Source organism: Nycticebus coucang, chromosome 5 (assembly GCF_027406575.1).
Source record: "Nycticebus coucang isolate mNycCou1 chromosome 5, mNycCou1.pri, whole genome shotgun sequence".
In the NCBI taxonomy this organism is placed as follows: Eukaryota; Metazoa; Chordata; class Mammalia; order Primates; family Lorisidae; genus Nycticebus; species Nycticebus coucang.
In genome coordinates, this window is record NC_069784.1 from 64360508 (window position 1) to 64380619 (window position 20112).

The following is a 20112-nucleotide window of genomic DNA, read 5'->3' on the forward strand; positions in this document are numbered from 1 at the left end:
TAATGCCTCACACACCATGGTTTGTAACGATGCCATTTGCCTTCTTTAGGTCTTACGCTTCAGTCGTGGGCGAAGCCTGAGGAAAAAGAGAGAGAGGCTCAAGGAAGAGAGGAGAGCTCAGTCTGTGCCAAGAGATGAGGTGGCACAGAGCAAGGTGGGAGCAGCCTCCCGCCACGCCCAACTCTGCCTGCTCACAGAGGGTGGGAGACCTGCTCCCTGCTTCAGCTGGGCCCATTGGCAGCTGCCACGCTCTCCTCTCCCTCTCCTTCCCACCACAGTTCCTCAAAGTATTGCCAGCGCCTGTCCCTTTGTCTTCATGGCCTGCACTGCTCCAGACAGCTCTCAGCTGCTATCCCTGTCTCTGTGTTTTGCCCACATCCCGTGCAGCACCTTGTAGGGCACATCCGTAGTCCCAGGTGTCTTGGCCACTGTCTCCGCCAGGTGGACACACTCTCCTCTGACCCCACCAGGGGCCATCATATGCCATTTGCTGCTGCAGGCCTCAAAGTGAGGTGTCTGGCCCATGTGTCACCCGGCACTTTGTTAGAAATGTAGATTCTCGAGCCTCACCTCAGACCTCCTGGCTCACAAACTCTGGGGTGGGCCAGCAATCTGTGTTTGAATGAGCCCTGCAGGTGATTCTAATGTGGACTAAAGTTTGAGAACCATGGGCATAGGTGGTTTCCTCTCTTTCCATTTAGGAAATAGACCAAGCTATGGTAGCCCACAGGGTTCCCTGTGCAAATTAGAAAAAGATGACCCCTGGATAGACCAGCCTGGCACAGGGCACACATGGTGAATAGAGTCTGAGTTGATTTCAGCTTCCCTTGCCCCTCTTATTCCCCCAGCCAGGTCCCCTTGTGCAGTGAACAACTTGCACAACTGTGCATGGTAGCCCTAGAGTAAACTGAGCATTTCAACTTTCTCAGGAGGAAGAAGACAGGATATAGAGACAACTTTGGGTACATAAAATTTATCACCAAATACTTGCTTTTCTATCTGCTATTTCGAAATTTAGTGTTAAGGCATTGCAATTTGGATTAAGGTTCTATATGTGAATTGTTCTTAAAAGTTGTAAAAGTTCTCACAAAGACCAGAAATGTGTTGTAATTTTTTTTCATTTTAGAAAGTTCTTACTCTTAGCTACATACTCTTGTGTGTGTGTCTGGTGGGGGTGGAGTCCAGATGTAAAGAATGAGTTGTTTATGTTTTGTTGAAAAGAAAAAGACCAACAGGGCGGCGCCTGTGGCTCAGTTGGTAAGGCACCGGCCCCATATACCAAGGGTGGCGGGTTCAAACCCGGCCCCGGCCTAACTGCAACCAAAAAATAGCCGGGCGTTGTGGCGGGCGCCTGTAGTCCCAGCTACTTGGGAGGCTGAGGCAAGAGAATCACTTAAGCCCAGGAGTTGGAGGTTGCTGTGAGCTGTGTGAGGCCACGGCACTCTACCGAGGGCCATAAAGTGAGACCCTGTCTCTACAAAAAAAAACAAAAAACAAAAAAAGAAAAAGACCAACAGTCTAATGCTGAGGTGGTTTTTGTGTGGCAGGTTCCTGGAGTTATAGAATACAGACCCAAGGATATATTTAGCTTGTGCTCTAATAAATAAAATGAAAGCCAAATTTTCAGCCCAACAGGAAAAGCATTGTATATGTATGTTTAGTCAAGGCCACCCAGCAAGTGCTCCCTATGTCTGGAATCTGTCACTGGCAGAGATTCCCATGCGCCCCTTATGAGGTAGAGTCTTGCAAATAGCATTTTACCCTATTAGTGAAAAGGCCGAGGGAGCAGGTAGAACAGGATCCTGGGTTGCTTTTCTTTGTAGGGCAGTGTCTCAGCAGGAGACACCCCCAGCAGTGAACAGGCTGTGTTCAAAAAAGAAGAGACCAGAGAAGATTTCCTGTCAGCCTCCCCAGAACCCAGAACACAGGATCACGGGAAGAGGAAGTCCAAGCCCAAGGTCAGGAGGCACAGGAAGGCAGCCGAGAGCGTGGCTAGAGGCAGGGTGGCAGGGGGCGAAGGACTCTGGGGCGTCTATGTCGTCATGCCCAGCAGCTGAATAGCCGCCTCAGCTGGCTGCTGGTTTGCGGCCAGAGCACAGGGATTCAGTCTGCCTAATAGCAGGCACAGGCAAGCGGACCCATCTCCCAGTGTGGCGGAGTGGGGCACTGTGTGGCAAAGAATCCCACCTTCCTTTGAGATTCTTTGCCCAAAAGTGGGTGAGATGGGAACCGTTGGCTGGTGTCACTGTCACAGATGTCAAAGGGCTTGGGGTGTCATCTCTTCTTCCCCCACAGGTGTCAGCATTTTCTGACCCCATCCCACCAGCAGACCAGCAGCCTGGCCATCAGAAGAACGTGCATGCTCATAATCACCCTAAAAAGAGGGGCAGGCGTCGGTGTTCTTCCCCGCCCCCACCGCACAAGTTCAGAGCATACCAGCTCTACACGCTGTATCGTGGCAAGGACGGGAAAGTGATGCAGGTACCTTGAAGCCCTGCCAGGAGACAGGGGCCAGCCCCTCAGTGTGGCTGTCTGCACCATTCTGGGGCTGGTCGTCCCTACGGGCAGTGACCTAGCAGAACAGGGGCTCTGAAGATGGGCCAGGTGGCTCCCACATAAATGTGCAAACACAGCAAGGCAAACCAAGGTCTAGTTAGTTACTGAGCTTTTTCCACCACCCTTAGGTGACTGGATATCTTGAGGCCCCGAAGTAGAAAAAAGCAGCCATGTGCAGGGCCCCTGTCTTGCCCACACTGAGCCTTATCAGTGCCCCTCCCACTGCACTGCCCCAATCCTGGCCTAGGGGACATCCTCTGCGTCCCCTGCTATGCTGCCCGGCACATAGCAGATGTTCAAAACATACTTGTGAGGGGAACAAACACGGGACTGACGCCTTGTGTTTCCTCTCAGGCACCGATCAATGGCTGCAGATGTGAACCTCTAATCAACAAGCTGGAGAATCAGTTGGAGGCAACTGTGGAGGAGATAAGAGCAGAGCTGGGATCAGTTCAGGATAAAATGAACGCCAAGCTGGGGCAGATGGAGAATAAGACCCAGCACCAAGTAAGTTGTAAGGCCCAGCATCCTCGCTACAAGGCATCGGCAGAGCATGACTCAGGGAGAAACTAATGTTCACAGGCCCTTCCACTCTGGGAGTGTCCCGTGGGTTGTGAGGGAACCAGTCTACTTATGTCATTGTGTTGAAGTGTGTTAAGAAAACATGTTTAAATTGCTTCTGATTATAAAAGTAAGATATCCTCATTTTAAGGTTGTGCGCCGTGGCTCACGCCTGTAATCCTAGCACTCTGGGAGGCTGAGACAGGTGGATTGCTTGAACTCCTGAGTTCGAGATTAGCCTGAGCAAGAGCAAGACCCCATCACTACTAAAAATAGAAAAACTGAAGCAAGGGAAAGGCTTGAGCCCAAAAGTTGGAGGTTGCTGTGAGCTATGACACTATGGCACTTTCCCCAGGGCGACAGCTTGAGACTCTGTCTCAAAAAAGAAAAGAAAAGGATATCCCCATTTTAAAAAAATAAAAAAATTGGCTCGGCGCTAAAGCTCAAGCAGCTAAGGCGCCAGCCACCTACACCAGAGCTGAGAGCTGGTGGGTTCGAAACCAGCTAAGGCGCCAGCCACATAGACCAGAGCTGGTGGGTTTGAATCCATCCCGGGCCTGCCAAACAACAATGACAACTACAACCAAAAAAAAAAAAAAAAATTGTTGTTACTGGATTTTGAGCCTTTTTGATTTTGTGAAGGCAAAAAAAAAAAAAAAACGGAAACCTAATAAGCACATGTATATGTAAAAAAAAAAAAGAAAGAAAATATTTCCTCCCCCTCCCTTTTTTTTTTTTTTTTTTTGCTGCTTTGACAACTACAAAGATACAGCAACAACCCAATATAATGAGGATGGAGACATGAAATTAGTTGAAGTGTCAACTCTCTGAGCAATTAAGATCAATCACCACACAGGAAGGAGTTTAGTATGCACTGAAATCTTTTGGCTCGTACATGAAAAAGAGATATGTATGGGGAGATATTTTTCCAAATTTGACAACGCTGGGGGCTAATTTGTGTCCCCCTGAAATTGATGTGTTAGCCAGGCATTGTGACTCATACCTGTAACTCTAGCACTTTGGGAGTCTGGAGCAGGAGGATCACTTGAGGACAGGAATTCAAGACCAGCCTGGGCAACATAGTGAAACCTCATCTCTTAAATAAATGAATAAATGAATGAATATTCACGTGTTGAAGTCCTATCAAGTGACTATATTTGAGGAAAAGGTATTTAAAGAGGTAATTAAGTTAAAATTAGGGCCATTAAGTGAGCCCTAATCCAGCTTGACTGGTGCCTTTATAAAGAGTAGAGATTAGGAGCCAAACACCACAGACAGAAGAAGAGCCTTGTGAAGAGAGTGAGAAGCCTGCTGTCCACGAGCCCAGGAGAGGGGCTAGGAAGATACCTTGGATTTCTACACTCCAGACTTTTGTGAAAATAAATTTCTGTTGTGTAAGTCATCCAGTCTGTAATGTTTTGTTATATCAGCTCTAACAAACTCATTGAGACAATAATCTAAAAAAAATGTACTTGGGATTTCCAATAACAAGTCATGAAGCTGGAAGAAATTTCTCAACTATCATGAATAAAAAATAAATTCAGATCGACCATACTAAAGGAAAGACCAAATAGTCATTCTGCTCTCCCTAAAAATAAATCAAACTAGTATGAATCTACCAAACATAAAATAGAAAGTATTAAAGAGCTGTATAGGAAGCCAATTAATAAAAAATATTGTGTTTATTAAAAAATATATAAATAAAAATTATAAAGGAAAATAAATCACCTATAAAACCACTGTGATGGAAAAGCACTATTAATATTAGGGCATGAGACTATTTTCCTGCAATCTTGCAATTTTTTTTTTTTTTTGAGACAAGTGTCATTTGTCACCCTGGGTAGAGTGCTGTGGCATCATAGCTCACAGCAACCTCAAACTCTTGGGTTCAAGTGATTCTCTTGTCTCAGCTTCCTGAGTAGCTGGGACTACAGGTGACCGCCACAATGCCTGGCTATTTTTAGAGACGGGGCTCTCTCTCTCGCTGGGGCTGGTCTCAAACCTGTGAACTTAGGCAGTCCACCCGCCTCGGCCTCCCAGAATACTGGGATTACAGGCATGAGCCACTGTGCCAGGCCCCCTGCAGTCTTTTTACATGTTGGTGTTCCCTACACTCCTTCCCCATGGCATACAGAATTAGAATAATCATGTCTATAGTTTTTTTCCCCAATTTTTTATTTCGAAACTTGTTAAACATATAGGATTATGCAATGAGTGCTTGCATACACTTATCTAGATTCAAGTAGTTATTTGTTCTTTGAGACAGAATCTCACTCTGTTGCCCCTGGGTCAAGGGTCAAGGCATCATAACTCACAGCAACCTCAAACTCTTGGGCTCAAGCGATCCCCTTTCTGTCTAGTTGTTCTATTTTCAGTTGAGATGGGGTCTTACTCTCTTGCTCAGGTCTTACTCCTGAGCTCAAGCCATCCTTCCTCCTTGGCCTCCCAGAGTGCTGGGATTACAGGTGTGAGCCTCTCGCCCAGCCTCAGCCAGTTTTTAATATGTGTCTGTATTTGCTTAGTCTCTCTCACATGCACTTTTTTCTTTCCCCCAGGGGACCTCTACAGCATGCTTAATTAGAATAAGGGCTTTCTCCTTCATAACCACACCTGAAAATTAATAACTATCTTCCAGTCCATATTCAGGTTTCCTCAATTGTTCTAAAATAGTTTTTTTTTTTTTTTTTTTTTTGTAGAGACAGAGTCTCACTTTATGGCCCTCGGTAGAGTGCCATGGCATCACACAGCTCACAGCAACCTCCAACTCCTGGGCTTAAGCTATTCTCTTGCCTCAGCCTCCCAAGTAGCTGGGAGTACAGGCGCCCGCCACAACGCCCAGCTATTTTTTGGTTGCAGTTCAGCCGGGGCCGGGTTTGAACCCGCCACCCTCGGTATATGGGGCTGGCGCCTTACCAACTGAGCCACAGGCGCCGCCCGAATAGTTTTTTTTTATTACTGGGTTTTTGTTTTAAATCCCAGTCCAGGATCCAGTGAAGGTTCATTTTTAGGCATTTTGATTGTTAGGTTTTAATCTAGAATATTTCTGAGTCCTTCCAGCTTTTGCCTGGACCCCCATCCCATGATACTAACTTTTTTGGTCCAGTCTTAGTTTTTAAAGATGATTGTCTCAACTATGTTGCCCAGGCTGACCTTCAACTCCCTGGCTCAAGTGATTCTCCATCCTCAGTCCCCTGAGTAGCTGGGACCATAGGCACGTGCTGCCATGCCTGGCTGATAATAGCTTTTCAAGGCATCCAGGACAGTTGTTTTATAAGATGTTTTTTATTCTACATTTGTCTGATAGGTTTTTCATGGTGTTATTTAATTTGTTCCTCTATCCCTGTGTTTCTATAAACTGAAAGTTCAGTTAGGTTTAGAACTATTTTTCTCAAAATGTTGTCCCTGGCCCAGCAGCATCAGATCACCTGAGGACTTGGGGACTAAAGGCAATTTCTTGGGCCTTATTTCAGATCTACTGAATTGAATTGAGTTGAATTGAACTTTGAATAAAATAGTGGGGTCCATCAACCTGTTTTAACAAGACTGCCAGGTGACACGGGTGTGTTTTTAAGTTTGAAAACTACTGGTCTACATGTTTATTTATATTCAGGTTAAATATTTCTGATGAGAATCCTTCATAGGCTAGATCCGATGGCTCATACTGGGTAATCCCCAGGATGTTTGGAGGCTGAGGTGGGAGGATCACTTGAGGCCAGGAGTTCAAAACCAGCCTGGGCAACATAGGTAGACCCTGTCTCTACAAAAGAGTTAAAAATTAGTCAGATGTAGTGGCAGGCGCCTATAGTCTAGTTACTCGGAGGCTGAGGTGGGAGAATTGCTGGAGCCTGTGAGTCTGAGCTGCAGTGAGCTGTGATTGTGCCTCTGCACTCCAGCCTAGGTGACAGAGCAAGACTCTGTCTCTTTAAAAAAAAGAATACTTCATTGTTAATGGTGTAAACTTTAAATTGTCTCACATTGGAAGGCACATAATGTCAGAATGTCTCATTAATGATGTCAAGTTTGGTCATTTGATTAAGTTTGTAACCACTATATTCTTCCATTGTAAAGGTAAATTTTCCTTTGTAATTAGTAATAAATATGATTGATAGAAATTTTCTAAATATAAAAAATACCTTAAAAATAATGTGTTCTTTGGAAAAAATCCCACATTACAGAAATATGTATCATAGTGACACTCCCCAGAGAGCTCTTTCATTTTCCACAGGTTTTCTCTCTTATAGATCATAACCCACATCATTATCGTTTTTAAGCAAAAACAGAACCATGCTATGATTTTGCTTGTTTGGGGGGAAGGGGAGATTTGCAGCTTTCATTTTTATCTAGCAATGTAATACAGACATATGGACACGTAGAGTTACAATCACCTAGGCTAGAGTACGGAGGTAGCTCACTACAGCCTTAAGCCCCTGGGATCAAGTGGTTCACCTGCTTCAGCCTCCCTAGTAATTGATGTACAGGCATATGCCACCACATATGGCTAATTTTTGAAATTTTTTGTAGAGATAAGATCTCACTGTATTGGTTGGTGTCAAACTCTTGGCCTCAAGCCATCCTCCTGCCTTGTATTCCTCAAGTGCTGGGATTACAGGTGTGAGCCATGTGCCTACCTGTGTACTTTTTTGTTTTGTTTTGGTTTTGAGATAGAGTTTCACTTTGTTACCCTCAGTAGAATGCTGTGGCATCACAACTCACAGCAACCTCAGACTCTTGGGCTCAAGCAATTCTCCTGCCTTAGCCTCCCAAGTAGCTGGGACTACGGGCGCCCACCACAATGCCCGGTTATTTTTAGAGATGAAGTCTTGCTGTGGCTCAGGCTGGTCTCAAACCCATGAGCTCAGGCAATCCACCCACCTCGGCTCCCAAAGTGCTAGGATTATAGGCGTGAGCCACCGCGCCTGGCAGCCTGGGTACTTTTTAATGGTAGTGCACTCTTCCTCTATATAGAGAAACAGTATTTTACTTCTGTTTTTCTCAGTTAATTTATGTCATGAGCATTTTACTATGTCCTTGGTTTCATAATATTCCAGCAAATTAATACAACATAATTTATTTAACACTTTCTTTTTGTTAGAATTTCAGAGTTGCTTATAGTTTTTCACTATTATAAATAATGATATGATGACCATTTATATGCATACATTTTTCTTTACTGCTTCTCAGATTGTTTGCTCAGAATTAGAATGAGTCCAAAGTTATATATTTAAGGCTCTTGGCAATGCTGGCCAATTACTAAATAGAAAAGCTACACCAATTTATATCCCAGAAGCAGTGTGTGAGTTTCTCCAAAACTTTTAACATCATTTAATATTATCATTTTAAAAAAGTTTTTGTCATATTGATAAAGGACATTTTACTATTTAAGTTTTATTTCCTTGGTTACGAGTGAAGTTGAACCTTTTTATGTTTTTGGAGATAGAGTCTCACAATGTTGCCCAGGCTAGAGTGCCGTGGTGTCATCATAGCTCACAGCAATATCACAACTCCTGGGCTCAAGGGGTCCTCCTGCCTCAGTCTCCAAAGTAACTTGGACTACAGGTAGACATCATCACACTCAGCTAATTTTTCTATTATTCATAGAGAGAGGGACAGGGTGGGACGGTGTCTCACTGTTACTCAGGCTGGTCTCAAACTCCTGAGCTCAAGCCATCCTCCTGTTTTGGGGCCTCTGAAAGTGCCAGGATTACAGGTATGAGCCACCATGCCTAGCTGAAGTTAAGCCTTTTTAAGGTTTATTTGATATCTGCATTTCATAGAAAGCCCATTTAAAAAATCTTTTCTTAGGACCAAAATGTGTTAGTTAAGACTGTTTTGTGTATAAAAAAAACCCATTTTAGCCTAAGCCCAAAGAGAAATGTGTTAGAAGAATGCTGGGGTATCTTAAGGACCTTGCTTTAACAGGCTGGGGTATAGAATCTTAGTGCTAATTCCAGACTGCAGGGGAGGGACTCTGGCCCAGTCTGAGGAGCGCAAGCCTGTGACGGTCCAGCTTGACCTCGACAGGGCAGTGTGCACATGTCTGCCCTGTAACAGGGAAGAGCATGTGAAGCTGGAAGAGGAGGCAATACTGAAAGACAGGAGGAAACAGTTCAGGGAGGAGGAAACAAGACAGGAAACAAGACAGGAGGAAACAGGGAAGAGCATGTGAAGCTGGAAGAGGAGGCAATACTGAAAGACAGGAGGAAACAGTTCATAGAAAAACACAGGACTGAGGAGACATAACACCACATCTCCAGAGCTGCCTTTTAAAAAATATTTTGATTTTTTTCTTCCTGATACTAATTGCCTTTATTTTATTTTATTTATTTATTTATTTATTTTTATTGTTGGGGATTCATTGAGGGTACAATAAGCCAGGTTACACTGATTGCAAATGTTAGGTAAAGTCCCTCTTGCAATCATATCTTGCCCCCATAAAGTGTGACACACACCAAGGCCCCACCCCCCTCCCTCCGTCCCTCTTTCTGCTTTTCCTCCCCCCCCATAACCTTGATTGTCATTAATTGTCCTCATATCAAAATTGAGTACATAGGATTCATGCTTCTCCATTCTTGTGATGCTTTACTAAGAATAATGTCTTCCACGTCCATCCAGGTTAGTACGAAGGATGTAAACTCTCCATTTTTTTTAATAGCTGAATAGTATTCCATGGTATACATATACCACAGCTTGTTAATTCATTCCTAGGTTGGTGGGCATTTAGGCTGTTTCCACATTTTGGCGATTGTAAATTGAGCTGCAATAAACAGTCTAGTACAAGTGTCCTTATGATAAAAGGATTGTTTTCCTTCTGGGTAGATGCCCAGTAATGGGATTGCAGGATCAAACGGGAGGTCTAGCTTGAGTGCTTTGAGGTTTCTCCATACTTCCTTCCAGAAAGGTTGTACTAGTTTGCAGTCCTACCAGCAGTGTAAAAGTGTTCCCTTCTCTCCACATCCACGCCAGCATCTTGGAATGCCACCTATGTCCTTCGCTGTTCACCAGTGAGTCCTCCTGGGCTGGTTCCCACTAACAGCAGCTCCTTTCTTTTCTTTGGATCTTGTCAGAGCAGTGAAAGTTTGGCTCCACTAGGTCTGAGGGCCCCTGGGAAACATGAAGACAAAGAGGCACCCCAGAACGCCATATGATTAAAAGACGGTGTCACCCTGTTCTCTAACATGGTCCTTTAACTCCTTCCCTGGTCTTTTCACACATGCTTCGACTATTTCCGATGAAGCACCAAAAATATTTGCTCACTAGAAAAGCTGAATAAAAGCCTGAGTATTCAGCTTATTCACCGCCTTATGGGTAATAGTTTTTAAGGTGAGTGGTTGGAGGAAGGGAATAGCTCCATTGTTTTTTATTTTTCTTATTTCAGGTTAATGTGAAGATTCAAACAACCAGGTCACAATATTTGAATTTGTTAGGTGGAGTCACTCTTGTACTTGTGTCCCGCACCTAAAAAGTGTGCTGTAGACCCCTACATTTTGTCCACTAAGTGGTAGCACCCCAAACCCCCACCCCCAATTCCCCTTCTCCAAACTTTAAGTAAAAAGAGTTTTTCTCCCCTGTGGGCATGAATTAGATCATCTACTGGCTTCATATTAGTATAGAGCACATTGGAATTTGCTTTTACCATTCTTGTGATACTTCACTGAGAAGAATGTGTTTCAACTCCATCCAGGTTAATACAATATATGTAAAGCCGCCTTCTATTTTTTATAGCTGAATAGTATTCCCTGGTATACATCGCTCCATTCTTTCAGATAGTTTTTCCTTTCTGAGCCTTAGGAATAGTATTTCGAGGCTTCCTACAAGGCCTACATGGGCTCAAGCTGTACATTTACTGCATATTCGTATCTCTTAAACTCCTTTAACAAATGAGAAACAGAAACGTTGGCCTCCTAGAACCACGCGGAGGCCTTCTGACAAAACGGAGCCCCATGAGTGTGATGCGCAAGCAGAATAGAATGTGGAGTGAAGTTTGCTTGGTGCCCAGCTCCTCCTCGGGAGCTGAGACCAGGGCCGTCCACAGCTCCTCTCAGCCATGTGCTCTGCTTCCCTTGAATCCCAGATGCGAGTTTTGGATAAGCTGATGGTTGAGCGGCTCTCTGCAGAGAGGACGGAGTGCCTGACCCGCCTGCAGCAGCACTCGGACGCGGAGAAGTGCGAGGGAGAGAAACGGCAGGTAAAGACAGTGCCTGCCTGTCCTCAGCTAAATAGTTGACCACGCATATCCACTGTGCAGAGTCAGACCTGTTCGTGAAAACCCAGAGGCCGGACTCTGTAAGAGTATTTACATTATATAGCATATCACTTTTATAACCCCAGAGTGCAGTTAAGAGGAAAGAACCTATAGTTCTGTTTATGTCTGTGGCTGAATATGCTGGGAGACTGTCAGCTCTGCCAGGAGCTGATTCTGAGTATTGTGCTTCTGTTGGGTCTTGTTGTACAAGATGTAGCTCCTGCCCTCTGGGAGTTTATGTCACCAGCACAGACCTGACGTAAGGACACATGAGTGTTTGAGAACTTGTTTCTCTTTTTTTTTGAGACAGAGTCTTACTTTGTCGTCCTGGGTAGAGTGCTGTGGCATCATAGCTCATAGCAACCTCAAACTCTTGGACTGAAGTGATTCTCTTGCCTCAGCCTCCCAAGTAGCTGAGCTCCAAACACTCAGCTATTTTTAAAGACTGGGTCTTTCTCTAGCTCAAGCTGGTCTCGAACAACTGGGTCTTTCTCTAGCTCAGCCTGGTCTTGAATGCGTGAGCTCAGGCAATCCACCTGCCCTGGCCTCCCAGAGTACTGGCATTACAGGTGTGAGCCACCGTGCCCAACCAGTTTATGCTTCTTGGTCAGGAAGGTGTGGGTGGCTCTGGGTGGCTAAGTTTAAGGCTGCTGTACATCTCCAAATGAAGATTGAGGACAACTCTCTTCTGGGTGCCTGCTGGGGCCTATGAGAGGGTGGACAATCCACAATTTGGGGGTTTGTCAAGAAGATGTCCTCAAAGGCTGGGTGTGGTGGCTCAGGCCTATAATCCCAGCACTCTGGGAGGCCAAGGCAAGTAGATCTCTTGAGGTCAGGAGTTTGAGAGCAGCCTGAGCAAGAGTGAGACCACCCCTCTACCAAAAGTAGAGAAACTAGTGGGGCGTTGTGTGTGGCACCTGTAGTCCCAGCTACTTGGGAGGCTGAGACAGGAGGATCACTTGATCCCAGGAGTTTGAGGTTGCTGTGAGCTAGGATACCACAGTACTCTACTGAGGGCGACAGAGTAAGACTGTGCCTCCAAAAGAAAGTGTATATATGTGTGTGTGTGTGTGTGTGTGTGTGTGTGTGTGGGTACATATTCATATGTAAAAATCCTCAATTATCAGAATTGAAAAGTCTATTTTTTATAATTTAATTTATAAATTGTGCATCAAATTCACTTGGTTCTTTCGTGTACTAATTTAGGGTTTTTTTTAGATGTCCTTGGTGGATGAATTAAAAACCTGGTGCATGTTAAAGATTCAGAGTTTAGAGCTGAAGCTTTCTGGGGATTCTAGGACCTCCAGGGCCAAATCCACACCATCTACCTGCGAATCATCTACAGGTAACACACACACACACACACACACACACAGAGCCCTTCCGTCCAAAGGTAACCCAGCCTCCACACCTTGTTCTGTCCTGCAGACGGTCAGATTGTTAGCATAAGCTCTGGAGAGGCGAGAACGTGTTACTCACAGCCGCATACTCAGTCCCTACCCAACAATAAAGCACTCTTATTGAAGAGCTCAAATGTACTTTGATGAAGGAATAAAAGAACTGTCGACTGGTGATAGCACCGCCTGCTCCAGCGCCAATGCCGAGTGGACCCCACAGGGGCGCGGCTCCTCTCCCCGGCAGGGCTCTCTGTCTTGCCTTCTGTGCCTCTTACCCCTTTCTTTTCCCTAATCAGCCTTCTGCCTTTGTCCAACTCCACAAATCCTTGTTAAACAGCAGTTCAGTATGGAACACGTCACAGCAGCTACCTGAGAAATGCTTCAAGCAGAGCTCTTTACATCAGCCATAGTGACCACACATAGGGAGCGCAACAGGACAAGGCTATGCTGAAGGAGCACATTAAAACATTTTGAGAATGTTCAGAGCCTCCTCATTAGGCCCCAGTGGGGGATTTTGATACATTAAGTGTTTTGTGTTACCACAGACTATCTCTGGAACATGGTTTTAATTCTTTGTGCCAACAACATTGGGGAACATCCTGGGCAAAGTTTTCATGCTGGGACTAGTCAGGAAGCTTGTCATAGAGCTCTGGGCATGGGGAGTAGGACCTCCTTTCCAAATTAGAGCTTGGGCCAAGGAGCTAGTGCACTGGGCTAAGGTATGGGATGGAATTAGATACCTGTCCGATTCTGCTTTGAGCTGCATCAGGAAAGGGGACCCAGAGCCTTCTCAGGTAGGTTGAGGCAGGATAAAGGAAAGCCAGAAACGTTTTTGGCTTAGATGACGCCGTGTCGTTAATACAGAATTTGTGAAAGCCCTGATAAACCAAAATGATAATCAGGGGAGATGAAGTGGAAGGGAGGGACAGAAAGGCAAGGATGACCCTGGGGGTGGGGGTGGGGTGGGAGGGGTTACATGTGCTGGGTGGCATTTGGGAACTCTGGGGATTTACAGAGTTCCCACAGCTCTCAGATGCTGACCCCAGCCATGTGGTTGTGCGAACACAGACTTGCTCTAATGTTTGTTTTCCTTCTGAAATCAGGTGTGGATCAATCAGGGGGGACTGCAGGTCCAGCAGCGGCCTCTGACAGCTCCCCTCAGGTGGTTAGGCCCAAGGAAAAGGGCCTCAACTCCACTGCTACCCACAGGCTCCAGGAGGAACTGTCTTGCTCTGACTGCACAGGCTCCCGTCTGAGGAATGTCAAGGTCCAGACAGCCTTGCCATCCTTGAATGAGCCAGCCAGATGTGATCAGGCTGGGCCCTGTGTCAACAGAGGCACCCAAACTAGGAAGTCTGGGAAAAGTGGACAGACAAGGCACCGGGCCCAGCTGCCAGGAGCAGCAGTAGGCCGTGAGCAGATGGCCCCTCATCCCAGAGATGCCTCCCAAGCTCTGGAGCTGACCCAGTATTTTTTTGAGGCTGTCTCTACCCAGATGGAAAAGTGGTATGAGAGGAAGATTGAAGAAGCACAAAGCCAAGCCACTCAGAAAGCGCAACAGGACAAGGCTACGCTGAAGGAGCACATTAAAAGCTTGGAAGAGGAGCTGGCTAAACTGAGGACTGGGGTGCAGAAGGAGAATTAGCTCCAGAAGGTGGAACGAGAAAAGATTCTGCAGGGTTGGCGGCTCCTGTGGCTCAGTGAGTAGGGCGCCGGCCCCATATGCCGAGGGTGGCGGGTTCAAACCCAGCCCCAGCCAAACTGCAACAAAAAAATAGCCAGGCGTTGTGGCGGGCGCCTGTAGACCCAGCTTCTCGGGAGGCTGAGGCAAGAGAATCGCGGAAGCCCAAGAGTTGGAGGTTGCTGTGAGCCGTGTGACGCCACGGCACTCTACCCGAGGGTGGTACAGTGAGACTCTGTCTCTACAAAAAAAAAAAAAAGATTCTGCAGGGTCTCGTGTTTGCAGCTGCAGGCAGCACATGGAGAACTCGATAGTCGTGTGCGTGCAGCTGTGCCTGTAAGAGAAGGTCACTGATTTCTGAAATGAGCCAGGTACGTGCCTCCTACGCCCCGAAGTTATTGAGGTTACTTCAACAATTAAACTGGACCAGGCAGAGCTTGCTTAGTTTCACATTTCACTACAAACACTAGACTTCAGTCCAGGTTCATCTGAAGTTCAAAAGCTCAGATTAAGCAAACAGCTCTACGAAACTGAATAATGTGTAAGCCTGAACCCCTAAATTCAGGATATCTGAAGTAATTTAAGTCAAAAGTAAGAAAAGATCAGACCCCTATGACCTCATGTAGTCATTCATGTGGATTGGAACACACCTGCTCTTTCTGTCAGAAAGCTGTCCCTCTGAAATGTGCTACACCCTCTTTCTCAAATTCATAATTATTAAAATACTGACATTTTAACCAGGTGCAAACTTACCAGATTTTGAGGAGAAAGATTTTTGTGATGTCACAAATCCATTATATCTTAAAACTTTTTTGAAAAGTCAGTTTATTTAAATAATGGATAATTTGCTAACAGCACTGGGAATATTAGCAATGAGCTCCAGTGAGAAAGGTTCAAATCATTTGATCATCATTTTTGTATTTGTCAGCCAAAAATTGATTAAATAGTGATTTTAAAGCAGATTAATTGGAAAAATATTCATGTTAACAGTTACCTGAAACTTCTATACCCTATTCCTAATCAAATCCAATTATCTTAGAGTACCTTTCTGAATTTGATATTATTCATCTATATTTTATAGGGAAATAAATCATTTCTTGAAAGTATTTCATTTTGAATTGAGTTCTGTCATTGAAGAACCTTGAAAGCTGTCCATGGCTTTTCAGTGGGTAGCGACATCAAGATAGAATACTCAGTAACGTGACTTAGGCCCCAGCCTCCTGGAGCCTGGAAGACTTCACTGAGCTCCATAACTGAACTATAAACACAGCAAGTTGTAAAATGTGTTGAAACTTTGAATAAGCTTCTTGTCTCTTGGAATGTGGGATTATAGTCATCTCCTCAAAAGCCCAGGTGTGCATAGATACTTCATTTCTATTTCTTTAACCGTGGAAACCTAATAACTATTGTCCACAATTGTGAATGAAATACTGCTCTTTGAGCCAAAGAGAAAATAATGACTTCCTAACATAGGAACACCAAGAAAAACAGAAAGTATGCTTTTAGTCCCTTGGCCAAACTCGCAGTTTTAGGGTTTTTTTAGGGTGATGATCCATGGATATAGCCATTCCAAAAAAGAAAACTAATTCAGTAGATGTATGTCATTGAGGCAGGAGGATGTGGAATGGGGATGATAGGCATCCCAAGCTGGTTTTCATGTCTGGCTGGTCAGCCACTGCGTGGGCATAAGTCCTTTCCCAGAGACACTCTTGAGTTGCTACTACTGGGGAATTTTCCTCTTCATTTTCCTGTTTTGTTCCTAAAGCAGAATCACAGAACTATAGAACTGGATAGTTAATACCTTCAGTTTTCTGAATCTGTTCCCAAACAGGACATCACTTCAGACTCATTCCTCAGTATACATCAATTTATTGAGAGCTGCCTAATAGTAAAAGAAAAGAAGAAATCTTGAGAACTTTAGCAAGTCATGTTATTTTCATTTGTCAGAATATCTTCTATTACCTCACTATGTCCTTGACAAGAAATGTTGAAAATGAAAACAAATTTTGTATCAAGTCTACACTATAGAATGCATTGGTGGGAGTATTTGATTTATACTTCAGGCAGCTTATCAGTGTGAACTAGATATTTTTGTCAAAATCCATAGTTATGCTTTGGGAGGCTGAAGCAGAAGGATAGTTAGAGACTAGTTTGGGCATTAACAAGACCCCATCTCTACAAACAATAAATTAAGCCATATATGATGGTGCACACCTGTAGTCCCATCTATGTGGGAGGCTGAGGCAGGAGGATCCTGAGCTGAGGAGTTGGACGCTGCAGTGAGCTGCGAGGATGCTACTGCATTCCAGCCTTGGCAACAGAGTGAGACCCTGTCTCCAAAACAAGACATACATACTTAATACATAAAATTCACAGATAGGGAAGAAACTAGAGAGAAATGAGAAGGGTCAAATGGACCTAGTCTGAGAGACCACATGGATCTTATCTCTTGGAGGTCTGTGTCATAGAAGAGAAAATCCATCAAGACAAATAGAACAGGGTCAGTCAGCCTCCTAACCCAGAAAGGGGGCAAAGTCTCAAGACCAATGCAATAGCTTTTTTTTTATTTTTTGGTTTAGCACGCCCTGGCTGGGTTTGAACCCGCCACCTCCTGTGCACAGGAGGGCACTCTAACCATTGAGCTGTGGGTGCCCAGCCAATGCAATAGCTTTTTATTTTCAACAACTGTGTTTGGTTTTGTTATTGTCAAAAACTTAGCTACAGGTCAGTGAATATTTTTCACTTTTAGCTATCTGCTAAAATAAATAAATTCCACAACTGTACTTTTCCAAAGGATCAGAACCACTAACAATTTATAGGCTGTCATGTTTTAAACTGAAGCTGAAACTTTCGATAGCTATGGGAAAGATCATGTAAAATCCAGAAATGTATAATATTGCAGTGGTTTTTCATAATATTATTAGTGCATTATTGCATTGAGTATACTAAATATCTGTGATAGCCTGAATATACTAGTTCCAATCTTACTTTTGACTTTGGAACCCCAAAATAAAGAAGTGGCATTTGTCATCTGTTTAATATTTTTACCATCTTGAATTTGTGTCTCCTTAAAGTATTGAACATTGTTCTCTAAACTATGGGTCTTAAATTCCTTATTAAAAACATGAAAGGGCTCAGCACCTGTAGCTCAAGCAGCTAAGGTGCCAGACACATACACCAGAACTCCTGGGTTCGAATCCAGCCTGGGCCTGCCAAACAACAATGACATCTACAACCAAAACATAGCCGGGTGTTGTAGCAAGCACCTATAGTCCCAGCTACTTGGGAGGCCAAGATAAGAGAATCGCTTAAGCCCAGGAGTTTGAGGTTGCTGTGAGCTGTGATGCCACAGTACTCTACCTAGGGCAATAGCTTGAGACTCTATCTCAAAAAAAATAAAATAATAAAAAGATGAAAGTGTGACTTGACACCCATAGCACAGTGGTTATGGCATCAGCCACATACACTGAGCCTGGTGGGCTCGAACCCAGCCCGGGCCAGCTAAACAACAACAGCTGCAACAAAAAAGAAAAATAGCTGGGCATTGTGGCAGATGCCTGTAGTCCCAGGTACTCGGGAGGCTGAGGCAAGAGAATTGCTTAAGCCCAAGATTTAGAGGTTGCTGTGAGCTGTGACGTCACAGCACTCTACCCACGGTGACATAGTGAGACTCTCTCTCTCAAAAAAAAAAAAAAAAAAAGAGGGGCAGCGCCTGTGGCTCAGTCGGTAAGGCGCCGGCCCTATATACCGAGGGTGGCGGGTTCAAACCCGGCCCCGGCCGAACTGCAACCAAAAAATAGCCGGGTGTTGTGGCGGGCGCCTGTAGTCCCAGCTACTCGGGAGGCTGAGGCAAGAGAATCGCTTAAGCCCAGGAGTTGGAGGATGCTGTGAGCTGTGTGAGACCATGGCACTCTACTGAGGGCCATAAAGTGAGACTCTGTCTCTACAAAAAAAAAATAAAGTGTGAATACTGTGTTTAGGATTTCATTTGTTGTGGTTGACCAAATTTTGGGGCCCCTGAAAGAGTGCCTTCGTCCAGCTACACTTTACCTTGTGTCTAGAAAAGTATAATTTAGAGCAGGGGTGTCCAACGGCCACATGTGGTCTGGGATAGCTGTGAATGTGGCCCAACAGAAAATTGTAAACCTACAACATGAGGATTTTGGTGATTTTCTTTGATGGAACTCGATTGTGCAGTTTCCAAGAGTGAACTTTATAGACAACTGTCTTGTTTCAATGATAATGTAAAACAAACACACGTGACGCTCTCGCTATTTGTACGCTTGAGTGGCTTTAGTTTATGCTGTGTGCAGCTTTCAGCGTGTTCTCTTCCAAGCGCATTTGACTTGACACCATCAGACATGATATACTCATGGTAACTTGGTGAGGCAGCGATTATCAGTATTTCAACCTACCATTGCAACATTAGGCATTTGATGTCATTTAGCAGGCAGGTGAGTTTTCTTACTGATTACTAAGGCACTTCCACACCTCAGGGAGCCCTCGCACACTACCCACTGTGCTTTACAATCAGCCTCTGCCTCACCCTGCACCAGCACCTGAGATGGAGAAGGGCCTAAACTTTGCTTTCAACTTTCTGTCAATTAATTTTCATAATAAAAGTAAATGTAGGTGGGTGGCACCTGTGGCTCAAAGGAGTAGGGTGCCTGCCCCATATGCCAGAGGTGGTGGGTTCAAACCCAGCCCTGGCCAAAAAAAAGTAAATGTAGGCTTGGTGCCTGTAGCTCAGCAGCTAGAGTGCCAGCCACATACATCAGAGCTGGCGGGTTAACCCAGCCCGGGCCTGCCAGACAATGACAACTACAACCAAAACATACCCAGGCATTGTGGTGGGTGCCTGTAGTCCCAACTACTTGGGAGGCTGAGGCAAGAGAATCGCTTAAGCCCAGGAGTTGGAGGTTGCTCTGAGCTGTGATGCCATGGTATTCTACCCAGGGTGACAGCTTGTGGCTCTGTTTCAGAAAAAAAAAAAAAAAATTTACTGATGGTGAGCTTAGTAAGCAATGTATGGAAAGGACAGTAGGTATAATTTGTCCTGAAAAAAGGAGAGATATTTCTAAATTTTTTTTTGGCCGGGGCTGGGTTTGAACCCGCCACCTCCGGCATATGGACTGGTGCCCTACTCCTTGAGCCACAGGCGCCGCCCAGGAGAGATATTTCTAAAATCAGTTTGTCTCATCAGGCAAATTGAAGAAATAGGAAAATCTATCAAAAGCAGTTTGAGGAGTAAAGCTGCTAATTTTAAATGTATGCTTTGGCAGGGATGACAGCACTGATGCTACAAATATGGCTCAACTTGCCATTTTTATTAGAGGTAATGACAAATATAATGTCACTGGCTTCTTTGGTGCCATTAAAAGACACAACTAGGGTGGTGCCCATGGCTCAAGGAGTAGGGTGCCAACCCCATATACTGAAGGTGGCGGGTTCATACCCAGCCCCGGCCAAAAACTGCAAAAAAAAAAAAAAAAAAAAATTAAAATGATTTTCTTTGTAAAAAAAAAATGATTTTGTCTATTCTAAACATATCAGCTATAATTACTGATGGTGGGTAATAGAGACTTGTAAAATCAATGCGATGATGTAGTTTGTGCCCAAAACATGTTTGAAGTGTCATTGCATAGTATATCAAGAAAATTTATGCATAAAATCTT

General features: G+C 44.6%; 1 protein-coding gene across 8 annotated transcripts in view; it reads left to right on the top strand.

Moving 5' to 3' along the window:
- Positions 1–18098, top strand: part of ANKRD6 (ankyrin repeat domain 6) — a 234471-nt gene extending 216373 nt beyond the window's left edge. For 6 of the 8 annotated variants that reach the window (XM_053591002.1, XM_053591001.1, XM_053591003.1 and 3 more), the window contains 7 exons: positions 50–154; positions 1824–1958; positions 2296–2481; positions 2911–3063; positions 11189–11302; positions 12578–12704; positions 13860–18098. In XM_053591002.1, the coding sequence (XP_053446977.1) occupies positions 50–154; positions 1824–1958; positions 2296–2481; positions 2911–3063; positions 11189–11302; positions 12578–12704; positions 13860–14401 (1362 nt within the window). In that variant the 3' untranslated portion in view covers positions 14402–18098. Of the gene's footprint in view, positions 1–49; positions 155–1823; positions 1959–2295; positions 2482–2910; positions 3064–11188; positions 11303–12565; positions 12705–13859 lie in introns of those variants that run through there. The other 2 variants (XM_053591005.1, XM_053591006.1) reach the window with 2 other exon arrangements.
- Positions 18099–20112: the final 2014 nt, after the last annotated feature.